The 15,182-nt window shown below is 42.0% G+C and overlaps 2 protein-coding genes across 2 annotated transcripts; both read right to left on the reverse strand.

Moving 5' to 3' along the window:
* Nucleotides 1-1,884: 1,884 nt before the first annotated feature.
* MKKS (MKKS centrosomal shuttling protein) lies at nucleotides 1,885-13,043 on the reverse strand. Its single transcript, XM_004610922.2, has 4 exons — nucleotides 12,046-13,043; nucleotides 8,007-8,182; nucleotides 6,324-6,434; nucleotides 1,885-2,538 (listed from the first exon to the last, which is right to left on the reverse strand). The coding sequence occupies exons 1-4, from the start codon at nucleotides 13,028-13,030 to the stop codon at nucleotides 2,098-2,100; spliced, it is 1,713 nt and encodes a 570-aa protein (XP_004610979.2). The 5' UTR covers nucleotides 13,031-13,043; the 3' UTR covers nucleotides 1,885-2,097.
* Nucleotides 13,044-13,255: 212 nt separating this feature from the next.
* Nucleotides 13,256-13,408, reverse strand: LOC129403585 (uncharacterized). The gene has a single exon (XM_055132689.1). The coding sequence runs from the start codon at nucleotides 13,406-13,408 to the stop codon at nucleotides 13,256-13,258; it is 153 nt and encodes a 50-aa protein (XP_054988664.1).
* Between the last annotated feature and the right edge of the window lie 1,774 nt (nucleotides 13,409-15,182).

Raw genomic sequence — 15,182 nt, forward strand, 5'->3', positions numbered from 1 at the left:
ATAAGATATGGAGATTTTTCAGCCTAGAAGATCTACTGGTGAGGTTCACTGTGGCATTCCTTCTTTTGTGATCATGATATCTTCCCTCCTAGATAAGTATGCATGCGCTCCTTCTTTTGAAACATACTTACATGCATGAGGCCTGGGTTTGATTCCTGGCAGGGAAAAATGTAAACAAAAAGTCCCAACAGGGGCTGGATCATAGCACAGTGGGTAGGGCATTTGCCTTGCACTCAGCCGACCCCGGGTTCAATTCCTAGCATCCCATATGGTCCCCTGAGCACTGCCAGGAGTAATTCCTGAGTGTACAAGCCAGGAGTAACCCCTGTGCATCTCTGGGTGTGACCCAAAAAGGAAAAAAAAAATGTCCCAACAACAGAAAATAAACAAAAACTTGGAAAAATGCCTGGGGCCAGAGAGATAATCCAATGGTTGGAACATATACTCAGCCCAGGATTGCCTGGGACCCTGAGAACTGCAGAAAGTGACCTTATACCTCCCACCAATTCTACACTGGGCAAAGCTTTGAATAAGCCCTGAGCATTTCTGGGTGTGATTCAAGTCAATTAAAAAAAAAAAAACTACCTCGGAAAAACTGCTATAGAATATCTAGGAAATATGGGACTGTATCTGTGTGATATACTTTCAAGAGAATGTAAAATCCCCAATGTAATCAATGTTTACTGAAGAAGACAGTCTTTGTATTTGGAGTGATGTTAAAAATCAAAGGCATGACATCAAGATCACTTTTTTCTGTCATGTGATCAAGGTTTCAGCATGTAATTACGAATACTTCATTTGATAACAAATTACATGCCCATGTGTCAAAGAGATAGTATGGGAGCTAAGGCATTTAATTAACTCAAATACTTTGCCAGTGGCTGACCCTGGCGCGATATCCAGCATCACAGATGGTTCCTTAAGCATTACCAGGAGTGACCCGAGGACAGAGCCAAGGAGGCCTGGAGCACCACTGAGTGTAGCCCACCCAAAATAAACAAAAACCAGAAACCAAATTATATCCCAAACTTAACTAAAAACATTTATCTCAGATTTTGTGCTTTAGGAATTAGCACAGGAGTGGTTAGCTGGGCTTCCGCTTCAAGGTCTGTGATGACCAGGATTAGCTGAAAACTCTCTACAGTGCAGACGGATATTGATATTCTTGGCTCTGTGCTTAGAAGGGACCCTGGCAGTGCTCAGGAAAATACACATGGGGCTGGGGATTCAACTGGGGTGCGCTCCATGCAAGCTTTACCTCTTGTACTGTCTGGTCAAGCCTATGTTTCTTTTAATCATTTTCCTCAACATGACAAAAATTAGGATTAGCGGATTAGCAAATTAGCAACTGCAAGAAATTGGTTTCTCTATCAACTACCTATGGTGTGAATAATGATGTATCAGATAAAGACTACTGAGAAGATGGGCATTTTCATAAAAGTCCAATCTGAAAACCTCCTTTGAGTACATACTATGTGCTCTTGCAATACTTTTGGAATGTGATGGAAATTTTACATATGAAATTATTATTAACTAATATACGTATTATGCTTTAGGAATCAGTACAGGAGTAGTTAGTTGGGCTCCCTGTTTAGTTATATAGCAATGTAACTAAACAAGAGCATAGATTAGAAATTATTTCTGTATGTCCTTAGAATGGAGTAAAAATAACAATGGCATATTTACGAGAATTATCTTTGGAATCCCTAGGATTAATTACTACAAGATAATTACTACTTGTAGCACTGTTGTAGCAATGTCGTCCTGTTGTTCATCGATTTGCTTGAGCGGGCACCAGTAATGTCTCCATTGTGAGACTTGCTGTTACTGTTTTTGGCATATCAAATACGCCACGGGTAGCTTAATAATTACTACTACAATATCTTTAATCAAAATGCTTCATATTTTTATTATTTGGTGACATTTCTATGAAAAAATAATTCTTTTCCTTGAAATAAATGAAAAATGTTACATATCATCTGCTGAAATACGCAAAACATCACAGGCCTTGGGAGAGAACAAATAAATAATATTGAGTTTGATTGACATCGGGATATTTTTTCTTTTCTTGTAACAGAAACATGGTAGTCGTGTATATCAGTTTTTATCTTCAATGACAAATGATAGGTCCAAAATCAAATTTGAGGTCTCCACGGCCACCTGCAGGCCGCTCAGCTTAGCCGCAAAACAGTCCAAGGTCAGGTTGGGGGCTGCGTCCACAGCGTCACGGGGAAGGCGTGTCTGCGGCAGGAAGGAATGAGGAGGACTCCTCAGGAAAGACCAGCCGAGTTCCTCCTGGCTACTGTACAGCCCACAGCCACATCTTGAGAGTGAATCTTGCCAGTTGACCGAAGAGGGAGAACTGGGCTGTACTGACCAAAAGTGCCCATATTTCCTATCAGTGACGACGTCCCCTCCGTCGTGTTCTAAAGAGCCAGCAACAGATTCCAGCGCACGGCAAAAGGCTTCAGCAATCAGTCGAAGTTCTGTCTGAGTCCAGTTGTGACCTCCCAGGATGCTTCCTGGCTCGGCAGCAGTCTAAAGGGGAATTAGGACACAACACATGGATAGCAGGTCTTTGTACATAGGAGGAAATACCTATGACTAATTCCCAAATCAAATACTTACTTAAACTTATTTATACTTGGCAGAATGTGTGATGTTCATTTAAAATAAGAAAACAGGGAACAGCTCAAAGAACTGGAGCACAACGAGTGGCACACGCTGGGCTGTGGCTCTGTTCCCAGCCCCAACTGCCGGGCAGAGCCCTGGGCACCTACGGATGGTTATTATTATGGGCAGTTTTTACACTGTTTTAAAAATATTCTCTTTGAATTAACAAAAAGGTAACATGACTTTAAGCTGTTTTCGTGCCATCATAATAAAAACTTTATTCTAGAAATGGCATGATTTCTAACCAACTAATAGCTGAAAGATAGCTAAGGCTCCTCTCAGAAATGGGAAACAGGACAAAGGTACATGCCTAGCACATACGTGTCGTGTGTACCCAGGCTTGACCCCCACTACCACACGGTCCCTAAGCACCACTCACTACTGCAGTAGTTTGGGTATCCCTGGCCCTGCAGCTAGACTCACACCCTGGTCTCAGACCCTGGCATTAAACCACCCATGCAGTTGGCTGAGAATTGCTTGTGGGGTCCTGGGCTTCCTGAGGCCCGCCTGGGTCCCCCACTCCCCACAGCCACTACCCTTCAAAAACCAAACTGAATCCTTCCTGTTTTTTTTTTTTTTTAAATTTACAGTACTGCTAACAACAGGGTTTTATGCATGACACAATCTATCACCCCGCTCCCTTGTTCTGTCCACCGCTGTCCCAATGTCTCCCTCTTACCTAAATTCCCTCTTCTCTTCCCTGTGGTAGTCTCCTACTGAAGGCCTGCTCTCTGTTTCTGTTGCCCTTGGGTATCTGTTATGCCTCGACTGTGTTTCTTCTTTTGGGGGTCACACCTGGCGATGCACAGGGGTTACTCCTGGCTCTGCACTCAGGAATCACCCCTGGCAGTGCTCAGGGGACCATATGGAATACTGGGAATCAAAAACAGGTCAGCCGTGTGCAAGGCAAACGCCCTACCCACTGTGCTATTGCTCCAGCCCCTACTGTGTTTCTTTATACCCCCATTCTGTGTCTGTCTCCTTTGGACTAATTCCACTCAGCATGATATTCCCCCAGATCCATCCATCCATGGAGCAGCAGATTTCATCTTTTCTAAGCTGAGTAATATTCCACTGTATATGTACCATAGTTTCTTTATACAGTCATTTGTTCTTGAACACTTGGGGCGTTCCCAGATTTTCGCTACCATGAACAGTGCTGCAATGAACATAGGAATGCAAATATCTTCTCTAAGAAGCTCTTTCCCCCCCACCCCGCTCTTGGGCTAGATGCCAAGAAACAGAATTGCTGGTTCATATAAGAGCTTGATTCCTAGCTTTTGAGGTGTGGCCATACTGTTTTCCAAAAAGGCTGACCAGTTCAACATTCCCACCAGCAGTGAATGAGTGTTAAACTCCTCCTATCATAACTACTTAACACAGTGATGACTGCTCATCTTTGCCCAAAAGATTTGAAAAAGATCATATAATCTCAATTAGAGATTCCCTTCCCACCCTTCACTAAGAGCTCTATTTGTCTTCAGAATACTAGTTAATATCATCTTCCTACAAACAATGGATTTTCTATTTACTCAGTCTTGTTACAGACCCTGATATGTTGTTGTCCATAAAAATGAGCTCTGTATAGTGCATAATCTAGCAACTTTAAAAAAACTGAATTATAACTGATATCTGACATTGCATTTGTTTCAGTATACAGTATCATTTGATATTTGTATATACTGAGAAGTGAACCCCACATTCAGCACTATAGGTAACATCTGCCACCATCATAACTGCAACATTTTTCTCTTGACCTGGAGATAGCAGAGGTTAGGGTGCATATCCAGGATGTGCCTGATGTGGGTTTAACTTCCAGCAGTGCATGGTCTCCCAAGCATCACCAGGTGTCGCCTTAAAGGCCTCCAGGCACCTCCCAACACCTCCGATCTCAAGTAGCATCACATCCTGGGGCCCTTGCATTGAATCCCAGGTCCTGTTGACTGAGAATTCCAGTGAGGCCCTGAGCCTCTTTGACCACTACTTTGGACCACCTCCCTAACCATTTTTTTTCCTTGGATTAAAGTATTAAAATTCATTCTCTTATTAACTTTAAAATATCAAACAGTATTGTTGACTATAGTCACCACCTTGTACATTACAGCTCCACGTCTATTTTTATTGTAAGTGGAAGTTTGCACCCTTTAGCTCTTTCACCCATTTCCCCCACAACCTGTGGCAACTACCAATATGTTCTATGTCAATGAATAGGCTCCTTCTTCTTCCCCTTCCCCCCTTATCCTCTTCCTTCTCCTTTTGCTCCTCCTGATTCTTGTTTTTTGTTTTTGGGCCACTTCCAATGTCCATCAATGTTCAGAGGAAGTTCTTGCAAATTATTATCCAATAAAATATTTGTTTACTCTGATAACATTTTTTTTTTGGGGGGGGGGGATACACCTGGTGATGCTCAGGGAATACTCCTGGCTCTGTACTCAGGAGTGTCTCCTGGTGGTACCCAGGGGACCATATGGTGGTGCCCAGGAGAACCTGGGTAGGCCGGATGCAAGGCAAGCACTTAACTGACTTATACTGATAGCTTCAAGAGGAGGTTTCATTATCAAAGAGAGTTTAAATTATTTGGGGAAACATTTTCTGCATACAGGCTGTGAAAGATGTTTACATTCTCACCAATCTCAGTTTTCCACAAGAACGACTGCAGAGGATCTGGTCAAATATCAGATCTTTGATTTTGTATGTGATGCGTGCAAGGTCAGCTGCACCGTGTCAGCTGCGTGCAAGGCAAATGCCCCACCCACTTAAAGTCCAGCATTTGTAAAATTTTAAGCTTCTGACCAATATAATAGATTATTACTCTCTTCAGATAAATCCTTTCTAGTCAAAGAACCAATTAAAAATACTTGGAAAACATAAACCTTTTTGTATCTGTTTTCAAAGGATTTCACTATGAGCTAGTTAGACTACAATAAATGAAACATCTGAATGTCAGGAAATGGAATTTCTTAAGTTAATAAAAATATCCTTCTTAGCAAAAATATAGCACAAAGGAATACCTGTTTTAAAATTTTACTAGCATCTAACATTTAGAATGCATTGATAAGTGAATTTATTTATTTATTTATTTTGTCAAGAAAGTCCTGAAGTACTTTATGGCATAACACTTGCAATGTGAAACTCAATTATAGCACTACAGCAGTTGAGATCTTTGAGAATCCCCGCAAACACAAATTTATTTCAACATGGAATGTACTTACACAATATTCAAAGAATGTCTTATTTGCATACATGCTAGGTTTATAGTTATAATTGCAATAAAGGTGTTACCATTTGTGTATTTTGGGGGATGCCAGAAGTCTAAGGGCCACTCGCAGTGATGACATGGCTTGGTTGTGGGGGCCTAAAATGGAACGCTAAAGCCTGGTAAAGTCCTGCTGCTCGGGTCTGGATTACTCCCAGGGCCGTCCCAGGGGTGCTCACGAGGCAGGCCAGGCACCAGACCCTGAGTCTCATACACTGCAGGTATGTGCTAGGGCCTTCTGAACTATCCCGGGCACTGTGAGCTTATAGTTTCAAAATGGTATCTTTCTCAAATGATTTTAAATAGGACATCTAATTTAGACTATTGAGAAATGAAGCTTACTATCTCATGAAATGAGTAGCAGAGAATTCAGCAAGTCTGAGGGTGCCTGTACCTTGTGTCTGATGTATGCAGCCAAATGTGTTTCAGTACATCCACCGCCCAACAAAGCGCAGGGGTTCTTGAGTGTTAACTGCAATACATGCAGTGCTGCTTGACATGTGAGCTAAAAAAAGAAATTAGAAACATCAGAATCAGACTCTCACAAAGAGATAGAACAATGCTCTCAAGGCAATTTAGTGGACTTAAAGAGCTTGATTTTAAAGCAAAAGAGCAAAACCTATGTTGGCAAGGCTGTAATACAAATGCAATTGGGAATTCTAAAGATTAGAGATTAAGGAAAAATACTTCAGCCAGATATTTGTTTTCAAAGGCCAGATTAGTGTCTTTTTCAAATTCACTTAGCTCTTCAAAGTGAGATTCGCAAATGAATGGCCTTGATATACCTGGGGTTTTAAGACTTGTTAGTACTTCCACTAAAAATATTTTAATCTAGTAATGTAGTAGCACAATAGTTAAGACACAATAATTAAAAAGCTGCTGTAAGTCATGTTACCTCAATAGAAATGGGGTCAAAATTGTGTGTGTGTGGGGAGACTGTATTAATTATTACAACCATTCACAAGATGGCAATGCTTAGGATTTCTTCTGATTCTTCAGAGCCAGATATACACATTTCAGAAGAACTTGGCCCAGGTTAGATTTCTAGTCTCATAGACCTCAGATTCCCAAGCATGGGTCTAAATGAAACTGATTTTTGATTTGAGGAGCATAATGAAGAATGGCAGAAACCTACTGTACACAAAGCTTTTTAAAAATCTGATTTAACGTGCATGTAAAACAATGAGCTTACATTATTTTAGATTTAATGAACTAGTATATAAATGCTATAGGACTTATTTCAAGGTGCTATAGAAATTACAACATAGAAACAAGCCAGTGGTAATAGATAATAGACAAATTTTTAATGTTCATTAAGCTTATATTCTTGAGCATTAGTAAGTTTTTCTCTTTACTTTTTGGGGGGATACCTGGCAAGAGTCAGGGATGACTCTTGGTGAAATACTACGAAAATATGCAGGATCAGCTGTGTGCAAGGCAGGCATCTTACCTGCTACTATTTCTAGTCTCAGCATTTATAATCTTTTTCCTACTTTGCTTTTGGGCAATACCTGGCAATATTCAGGGGTTACTCCTGGCTCTGCACTCAGGAGTTAGTGCTTGAGGGACCATGCAGAATGTTTGGGATCAAATCTGGGTCAGCTGCGTGCAAGGCAAACGCCCCACCCACTTAAAGCCCAACATTTGTAAAATTTTACGCTTCTGCCCAATATAATAGATTATTACTCTCTTCAGATAAAAGCCAATGTGTTACTGGTAGTAGAACAGAACAAACTCTACTAAGATGTGGATGTTGGGTATGACGAAGAAAGCACTTTTTCTAAGTGAATTATTCAGAGTACACATTTTAATTTAATCCTCACCAAAAGTTCATGTCAAAGACCTTTACATTGCTCGAAAATCTGGAATAGCAGCAAGTACCAGGATTATCATAATCTCACTGGCAATTCAGTCTGCTTAATGACTTTAATTCCCTTGTTAACATGGTTTGTACTTTCTGTACCACAAAGGGAAGTTATGAGAAAAAAATGGCTGTTTAAAAAAAAAAAAAAGCAAGCTATCTGAATGATTATTTTTGGTTCAGGCTCTAGATAGGGAATTCAAGTTCATCACCTACCTTGAGTTCATCCCAGGAAGTGTCATTTCTGTTGCACAGAAGCAAGCTGCAGATGGTCTCTTCATGAGGTATAAGATGCAAAAAATGTTTGGAGCCAAATTTTGTGGAGCACAAGCCTTTCACACTTCCATAACTGCTAGGAGAGATTAAACCCAGGGAGCCAATAGGCTGTGCTCCTAGTTTTTAAAGTTTAGAAAACACAAAACATGTAAGTAAAGGTGATGTATTGAATCATTTAATATATTTATTCCCACTCAATAGAAAAACAGATGATCTTTTGGCTAACAGGCTTCTTTGCACCTCGGTCAGAAGCTATTTTGTATTGTTCAGAAAAAAGACACACACAATTTCGCTTAAATTTTCAGAGACCATGTGTATCCACTTAGCAGAGGTACCAAATGAAGAACTCCACTTATCCGGAATAAGGGTGAAATGAGGGGGCAGACTATTTTTTTAGGCATCATTATGATTTGGTTTTGGAGCCAAATGGCCAGGGGTTAGTGCTTGGAAGTAACACCTGGTGGTCAGCACAGCAACTCTTTCAAGAGCTGTTTGCCTGGCCCCAAGGTTTTTCTTTAATAACACAAAAATAAGTGATACAAACAGTGGCGTAGTTGGAGATTAGAGGGGTTATTTTAAGTGGACATTTTGATGGGAGTGGGACTGGCAATTGCTTTTATTTATTGGGCTTCCTAATTTCTGTCAAAATAAAAGACGGTGAATCCTTATTTCAAGGTTATTCTATACATAAACTATTTTCCCTTTCTCTTACACAAGTCAAATAGCAAACAAGAAACTAAGTCTTCTTATTTGTATTAAATACAAATTGGATGACTTGAGAATTTCCAAAAAAAATCTCTAAATGTAGTAAGGCTATAAAAGCGGGGAGGGGAACAACTCAAAGAGCTAGTGCCTATGTTCTGTTGGAGGATGTCCCAGGTCCCATTCCACAGCACCACTGGGTGCTCTTAGGCCTGCTAAGGACCTTCATTCACGTTGGGAGTAGCCCCTGAGCACTGCTGAGAGCGGCCCCCAAACTGTAAATAGTAAACAAAAATACCGCTGAATTCTACAAGAAGTAACAACGGTCAAGTCTTGAGAATAAAACAGAACATCTGAGCAATGCATTGTTTTGTACCAATTTTCTAAAAGATGTTTTCTTTCAAACAAATGCAGTTAAAAACCAATTACATTTAAAAACACTGCTAGGAAGTGTCTGCCATAGAGACAGGCTGGGGAGGGAGGTGGGAGGGAAACTGGGGACACTAGTGGTGGGAAATGTACAGTGGTAAAGGGAGGGGTGTTGGAACACTGTATGACTGAATCCAAATATGAACAACTTTCAAACTGTGTATGTCATGGTGATTCAATTAAAAAAACAATACTACTAGGGGCTGAAGAGATAGTACAGTGAGTAGGGCGCCTGCCCTGCATGTGGCCGACCAGGTTCAATCCACAGCACACGTCAAGTCAGTGGCCTGAGTCCTGCCAGGAGTGATCCCTGAGTGTACAGTCAGGAGTAAGTCCTGAGCACTGCCAGGTGTACCCCCAAGCAAAATAAAAACACTGCCAGCTTCCAAAAATGTGTAAGAACCTACAAAATATCATTGAACAATTTTAATTCTTTGAATAGTCTTTCTTGACTTCAGATGTCTCCAAAAATAAGGAATACTTGGGTGATTTAAAACTTAAAATGAGAGGGGCTGGAGCGATAGCACAGCGGGTAGGGTGTTTGCCTTGCACACGGCCAACCTGGCGATTCCCAGCATCCCATATGGTCCCCTGAGCACTACCAGGGATGGTTCCTGAGTGCAGAGCCAGGAGTGACCCCTGAGCATCGCTGGGTGTGACCCAAAAAGCAAAAAAAAAAAAAAAAAACCACCCAAAAACCAGAAACTTAAAATGAGAAAGAAAAGGACTATATCCTGTACTTTATCCAGTAAACAATAACCTGTACTAGTCTTTAGTCACTTAATACTGAGCAAGTCACTTGCATTTGTTTGATTTTCTGGATGCAAGAGTAAAATGAGAAAAATGTAATAAATGAATAACTTAAATGTTAAGTCAACAGTCAAATCAAATAAATCAATTTATTACTTAATCTAGATAATTAGTAAAGAGGGATTTTGTGTGAAAAGAAAGTTAACCCTTATGTCCTTAGGACCATCTACCCCCTTGCCTACCCCATCGTTTTGTCATAAGAATTCTCTGCCCATAAGATCCAGACTAAGGCCCAGGCTATTAATTCCATATTCCAGTTCCATGTGAGCTACCTAACAGTTGTGGACAGAAGTAGAAACCCTGTTCCCAGGGTTCTGGGAAAATACTTCCGTTTTTTTTTTTTTTTAAATCACATATCTGTACTATCCAATACTCAAAAGTGGAAAATAACCTGATTAATGGAGGCTGGAGAGTACACAGGTAAGGCTCTTGCCATGCATGCTGGCAACCTGGGTTTCAGCCCTGGCACTGCTAGGAATAAGCCCTGATTACTACTGGGTGTGGCTCCCCCAAACAAAACAAAAATAAAAACAAGAATGTGAGAGAGTGGGGCTGGAGTGTTTGCCTTGCACGCTGCCGACCCGGGTTCGATTCCTAGCATCCCGTATGGTCCCCTGAGCACGGCCAGGGGTAATTCCTGAGTGCAGAGCCAGGAGTGACCCCTGAGCATCGCTGGGTGTGACCCAAAAAGAAAAAAAAAAAAAAAAAAAAAAAAGAATGTGATCGATCCCTGGCATCCCACATGGTCTCCTGAGCACCGCTAGTAGTTCCGGAACACAGAGCCAGAAGTAACCTCTGAAAACTGCAGGGTGCGGCCCCCAAACAAAAAGAAGTGAGGGCTCAACGAAGTGGAGCACATGCTTTGCATGCAGCAGGTCCAGGTTTGATTCCCAGCACTTCGAGGTCTCTTAGCACCACTAGGAGCCACGCCAGAGCAAGGATGTAGCAAAAAATTGGGGTAGAAAAATTACTTCTGTTAATAATTTCTACTTTTACGATCACCTGACAATCTCATAATAACCTAGAGACAGCACATACTCAACACGTAGCATCTATCATATTCCTTTGTCATCGTTTGTGAAGGGTTGAAAAATGACTACTAATTTGAGTGAGCACAATAAAATGATCACTTTTCTGATAGGTTATCAATGAAATGAAAGGGTTATTTATTGAAGTGGCTCAAATTAGGAGCTCTTCAACATTTTACTTTGGCTCCAACAGACTAATTACCTTGCATTTGCTTTAATGTACTGCTTATGAAATACAATTAATTTCTTTTTTAAATTGTGTATGGCACTAAACAGTCATTTTAGAATGCCAGCTACTACACACATACACTTATGAACCATTGATTTAAAAAGAGGGACCTCTTCTACCAACAAAATTATTAAGTGGGACTTTAGGATAGACTTTTGTTTTGGGCGTTTGCTTTGGGCCATCCCTGGCTATTCTCAGGGATCACTCCTGTCCATGCTTGGGGACATATGTGATACTTGGGATAGAACCTGGGTTGGCTGAGTGCAAGAAAAGTGTTTTATCCTCATACTATCTCTTCGCCCCAGAAAGAATTTCAAGTATGAAAATGATCATCAGAATGCTAGACTTCTCAATGGTCTAATGTATTTGGGGAATAACAGTTTTAGATTTTGAGAGTTACTGCAGTAAATTTTGGGGCTGCAAAATACATAGCAAATTGCCAGTTACTTTTTGAAATGTGAACAATAGACAATCTTTTTAAGAAACAGCCTTTGCTGACAGAAATGATACTCAAACTTGCTGTGAGGTTGGTAACTTCAAAATTTTTTTAAAGATGGTCGGGGCTGGAGAGATAGCACAGCGGGTAGGGCGTTTGCCTTGCACGCGGCCGACCCGGGTTCAAATCCCAGCATTCCATATGGTCCCCTGAGCACCGCCAGGGGTAATTCCTGAGTGCAGAGCCAGGAGTAACCCCTGTGCATCGCCAGGTGTGACCCAAAAAAAGCAAAAAAAAAAAAAAAAAAAAAAAAAATTTTTTTAAAGATGGTCAAGAAGCTTTTACCTGTAACTTTACTCAGGGGTTCCATAAGAGCCAATCCAACTCTGTCTATGACAGCAACATGATGGGCGGTGAGAAACTGTTTCAAAGATGGGTGTATGACTTTTTGGCACAGGACAAGATCTACGTGGTCACTAACTAGCTCTTTTCCTAGAGTAAGCAATTGGTCCAGGGCTGCATTTTCAAGAGAAATCCCAGAACTAACCACCACTGTTCCTTCTCCAGTATCTGCAAGGTCTCCAGATAGAGATGCACAAAAGAGTGCTACTTTGAAAGAATCTGATTTTCTGATAGGCAGTATCTTCATCAACTGAACTTCTGATACTTCAATAAGTATTCCAGGCAATACGGTAGAATCCGTAACCCTTTGGCCTTTTAAAGGAACAATTATACTCTTTCCTAAAATGACATGCTCTCCAGCATTTTCTGGAATTGTCAGCAAAAAGGCTTTTAGAATCAAAGTACTGATGTGGTCTACTTCCTTTCCGGTGAGCATGCAGGCAGGTTTGCTTGTTATTATACTACGTACCAAGCAAAGGAGCATTCGAGTACTACTCAAGTCGACTGGGATTCGACAGCCACAGTCCTCAGACTTGAGGTAACTAATGCAGAGGCTCAGAAGCTGCTTATTCAACCTGATGGTGGTGGTGGGTGGTAGGTCTAGTCTCTGAACATTGTCAATCAAGTTGCAGCAAAGGATGGCTGTGAATAAGCCACCATCGCTGAAGCACGACACATGGCTCTGCATGGAGGTTGTCAGGATCTTTAGGATGGGGTGGGAGACGGAGAGGTGAGCCAGGAGGGCAGAGGACTGTGAAGTCGTGCACACAGGCCCTCCGCGGCCATTGTGCAGCTGCTTCAGGCGGCCACAAGGGCCGTAGCATGACATTAGAATTCCTTTCAAAACCGAGAGGGTGGTCCTGACCTTCTCACTACTCAGCGGTTCGCTCTTACACACTGATGGTTTTTTGGCTTCTAAAAGAGACATCTTATTTCAGGTGGCAATTTGTGAAGATGGCTTTTATTTTTTGTTAACCATCATTTTTCATGGATTGCATTGCTGTGGATTTTAACATTAGCCAAAATTTACTTGTCAGGAATGAAAGCCTGCATACGCAGCATTGTGGATAAAATACAGATCTATGAATTATGAAGCTATTCAGAATGCAATCACTTAACAACTTGTTAACGTTTCTAAAATATTTATTTTACTTCATTCTTCAATACTCTTTTGCTTGTCTTCAGACTGAGACTTTACAGAATGTTTTACAGCTCTCTGGAGAAAGTACGTTCCGAGATGGACGCCTACGAAAGTAACCCCAGCTACAAGAAGCCAGTTCTTTCTAATCCAACTGGGGTTTTTCATCTCCTCTTCAGTACCAGGCTCAGATTCAAAGTGGCTTCTTTCTATAAGGAATAAAAATAGAGCCTTTTAGAGAAGCAATACCAAATTTTATAGCTACAGTTTAGCAATTTAGTTTACTCGTTAGCCCTTTCTTTCATGTTGGTTCTGGGCCATACCCAGCAGTGCTTAGGGCTTGCTCCTGACTCTGCACTCAGAGGTCACTCCTGGTGGGCTGGGGGAACCATATGGGGGTGCTGGGGCTTGAACCCAGTTGGGTGGCTTCCAAGGCAAGAACACTACCCACTCTTGGGCCACTGATCTTTTCATTTTTTGTTTTGGAGGGGGGAACACCAGGCCGTGCTCAGGGTTCACTCCTAGCTCTGTGCTTTGGCATCACGCCTGGTGGGCTTGGGGGACCATCTATCAAATGAGCTATCAGTTAGAGTCCTCCCTACCTCTGCTCCCCCTCCAGGCGCGAGAGTCCTCCCTACCTTCTGCTCCCCCTCCAGGAGCGAGAGTCCTCCCTACCTTCTGCTCCCCCTCCAGGCGAGAGTCCTCCCTACCTTCTGCTCCCCCTCCAGGTGAGAGTCCTCCCTACCTCTGCTCCCCCTCCAGGTGCAAGAGTCCTCCCTACCTTCTGCTCCTCCTCCAGGCGAGAGTCCTCCCTACCTTCTGCTCCCCCTCCAGGTGAGAGTCCTCCCTACCTCTGCTCCCCCTCCAGGTGCAAGAGTCCTCCCTACCTCTGCTCCCCCTCCAGGTGCAAGAGTCCTCCCTACCTTCTGCTCCTCCTCCAGGCGAGAGTCCTCCCTACCTTCTGCTCCCCCTCCAGGCGCGAGAGTCCTCCCTACCTTCTGCTCATTTGATAGATGGTAAATGGGGATACTGAGCTATCAAATCCAGGTCAGCTGTATGCAAGGCAAACCCCTAACTGCTATACCATCTCTCCAGCCCTCTACTCTTTCTTCAGAAAATCAAATAGCAAGAGGCCAGAGAGACAGTACAGTGGGTAAGGTTCTTGCATTGCAAACGGTCGACCCAGGCTCAACCCCTGGCCTGGTGTCCCATGTCTCAGGAATGATTCCTGAGAATCACCAGCTGTGGCTTCAAAACAAGCAACAAAAATAAGTTTCTAGAGAATGAAAAGTATATCAATTAGATTAAATCTTCACCTTTTTGTTCTTCAACAAAGCTTTCTTTGTAAGCAAAGTACTAATCTTAGGGTCCAGGGGATAGCACCAAGGACTGGAACATACATGTTATATGTGAGGTTCTGGGTTCAATCCCTGGCACTACACGGATCCCTGAGCACTGCCAGGAGTAGCCATCAGCAGCACTGGATATGGTCCCCATACCAAAATGTGTTTGTGAGTTTTAAATGAACACACCGCTAAAATCTTATAGCATATGATCTTTCATATAATATACCACTTTCATTAAGATTAAGTGTGAGGTGCCAAGATATAGAGGAGTGATACACATGCTTTTCATGATAGAGGCCTGGCTGAGATTCAAGCTGGAAACAGTCCCTAAGCACTGGTGGGTGTGACCCCAAAAACAAAAAATGCAAACTCAAAGAAAAGATGAAAAGCTATGTTTGTTTGGTTCATTTGAACAACTTTGGCTCATCTGAAAACCGCTCCCACTTATAATTAGGAAATCAAAATGAAAAACTATTAGAGCTACTGTAGGGATTCACTCAAGTTCAATCTATACTGATCTGTATAAGCCAGTACAAGGTACTATATACTAACAGCCCAGGTCTCTAATGCTGCCTGTTAAATAAACGGCTCTCAGC

This window comes from Sorex araneus, chromosome 3 (genome assembly GCF_027595985.1).
Source record: "Sorex araneus isolate mSorAra2 chromosome 3, mSorAra2.pri, whole genome shotgun sequence".
Lineage (NCBI taxonomy): Eukaryota > Metazoa > Chordata > Mammalia > Eulipotyphla > Soricidae > Sorex > Sorex araneus.

What these genes read in the sequence shown, in the direction of transcription:
- MKKS (XM_004610922.2), bottom strand. Translation starts at nt 13,030, where the DNA reads ATGTCTCTTTTAGAAGCCAAAAAACCATCAGTGTGTAAGAGCGAACCG. An exon ending in ACCCCTGAGTAAAGTTACAG is followed by an intron (nt 8,183 to 12,045) that starts GTAAAAGCTTCT and finishes TTTAAAAACTAG; the next exon opens with GAGCACAGCCTATTGGCTCC. An exon ending in CTGCATACATCAGACACAAG is followed by an intron (nt 2,539 to 6,323) that starts GTACAGGCACCC and finishes ATTCCCCTTTAG; the next exon opens with ACTGCTGCCGAGCCAGGAAG.
- LOC129403585 (XM_055132689.1), bottom strand. Translation starts at nt 13,408, where the DNA reads ATGAAAAACCCCAGTTGGATTAGAAAGAACTGGCTTCTTGTAGCTGGG.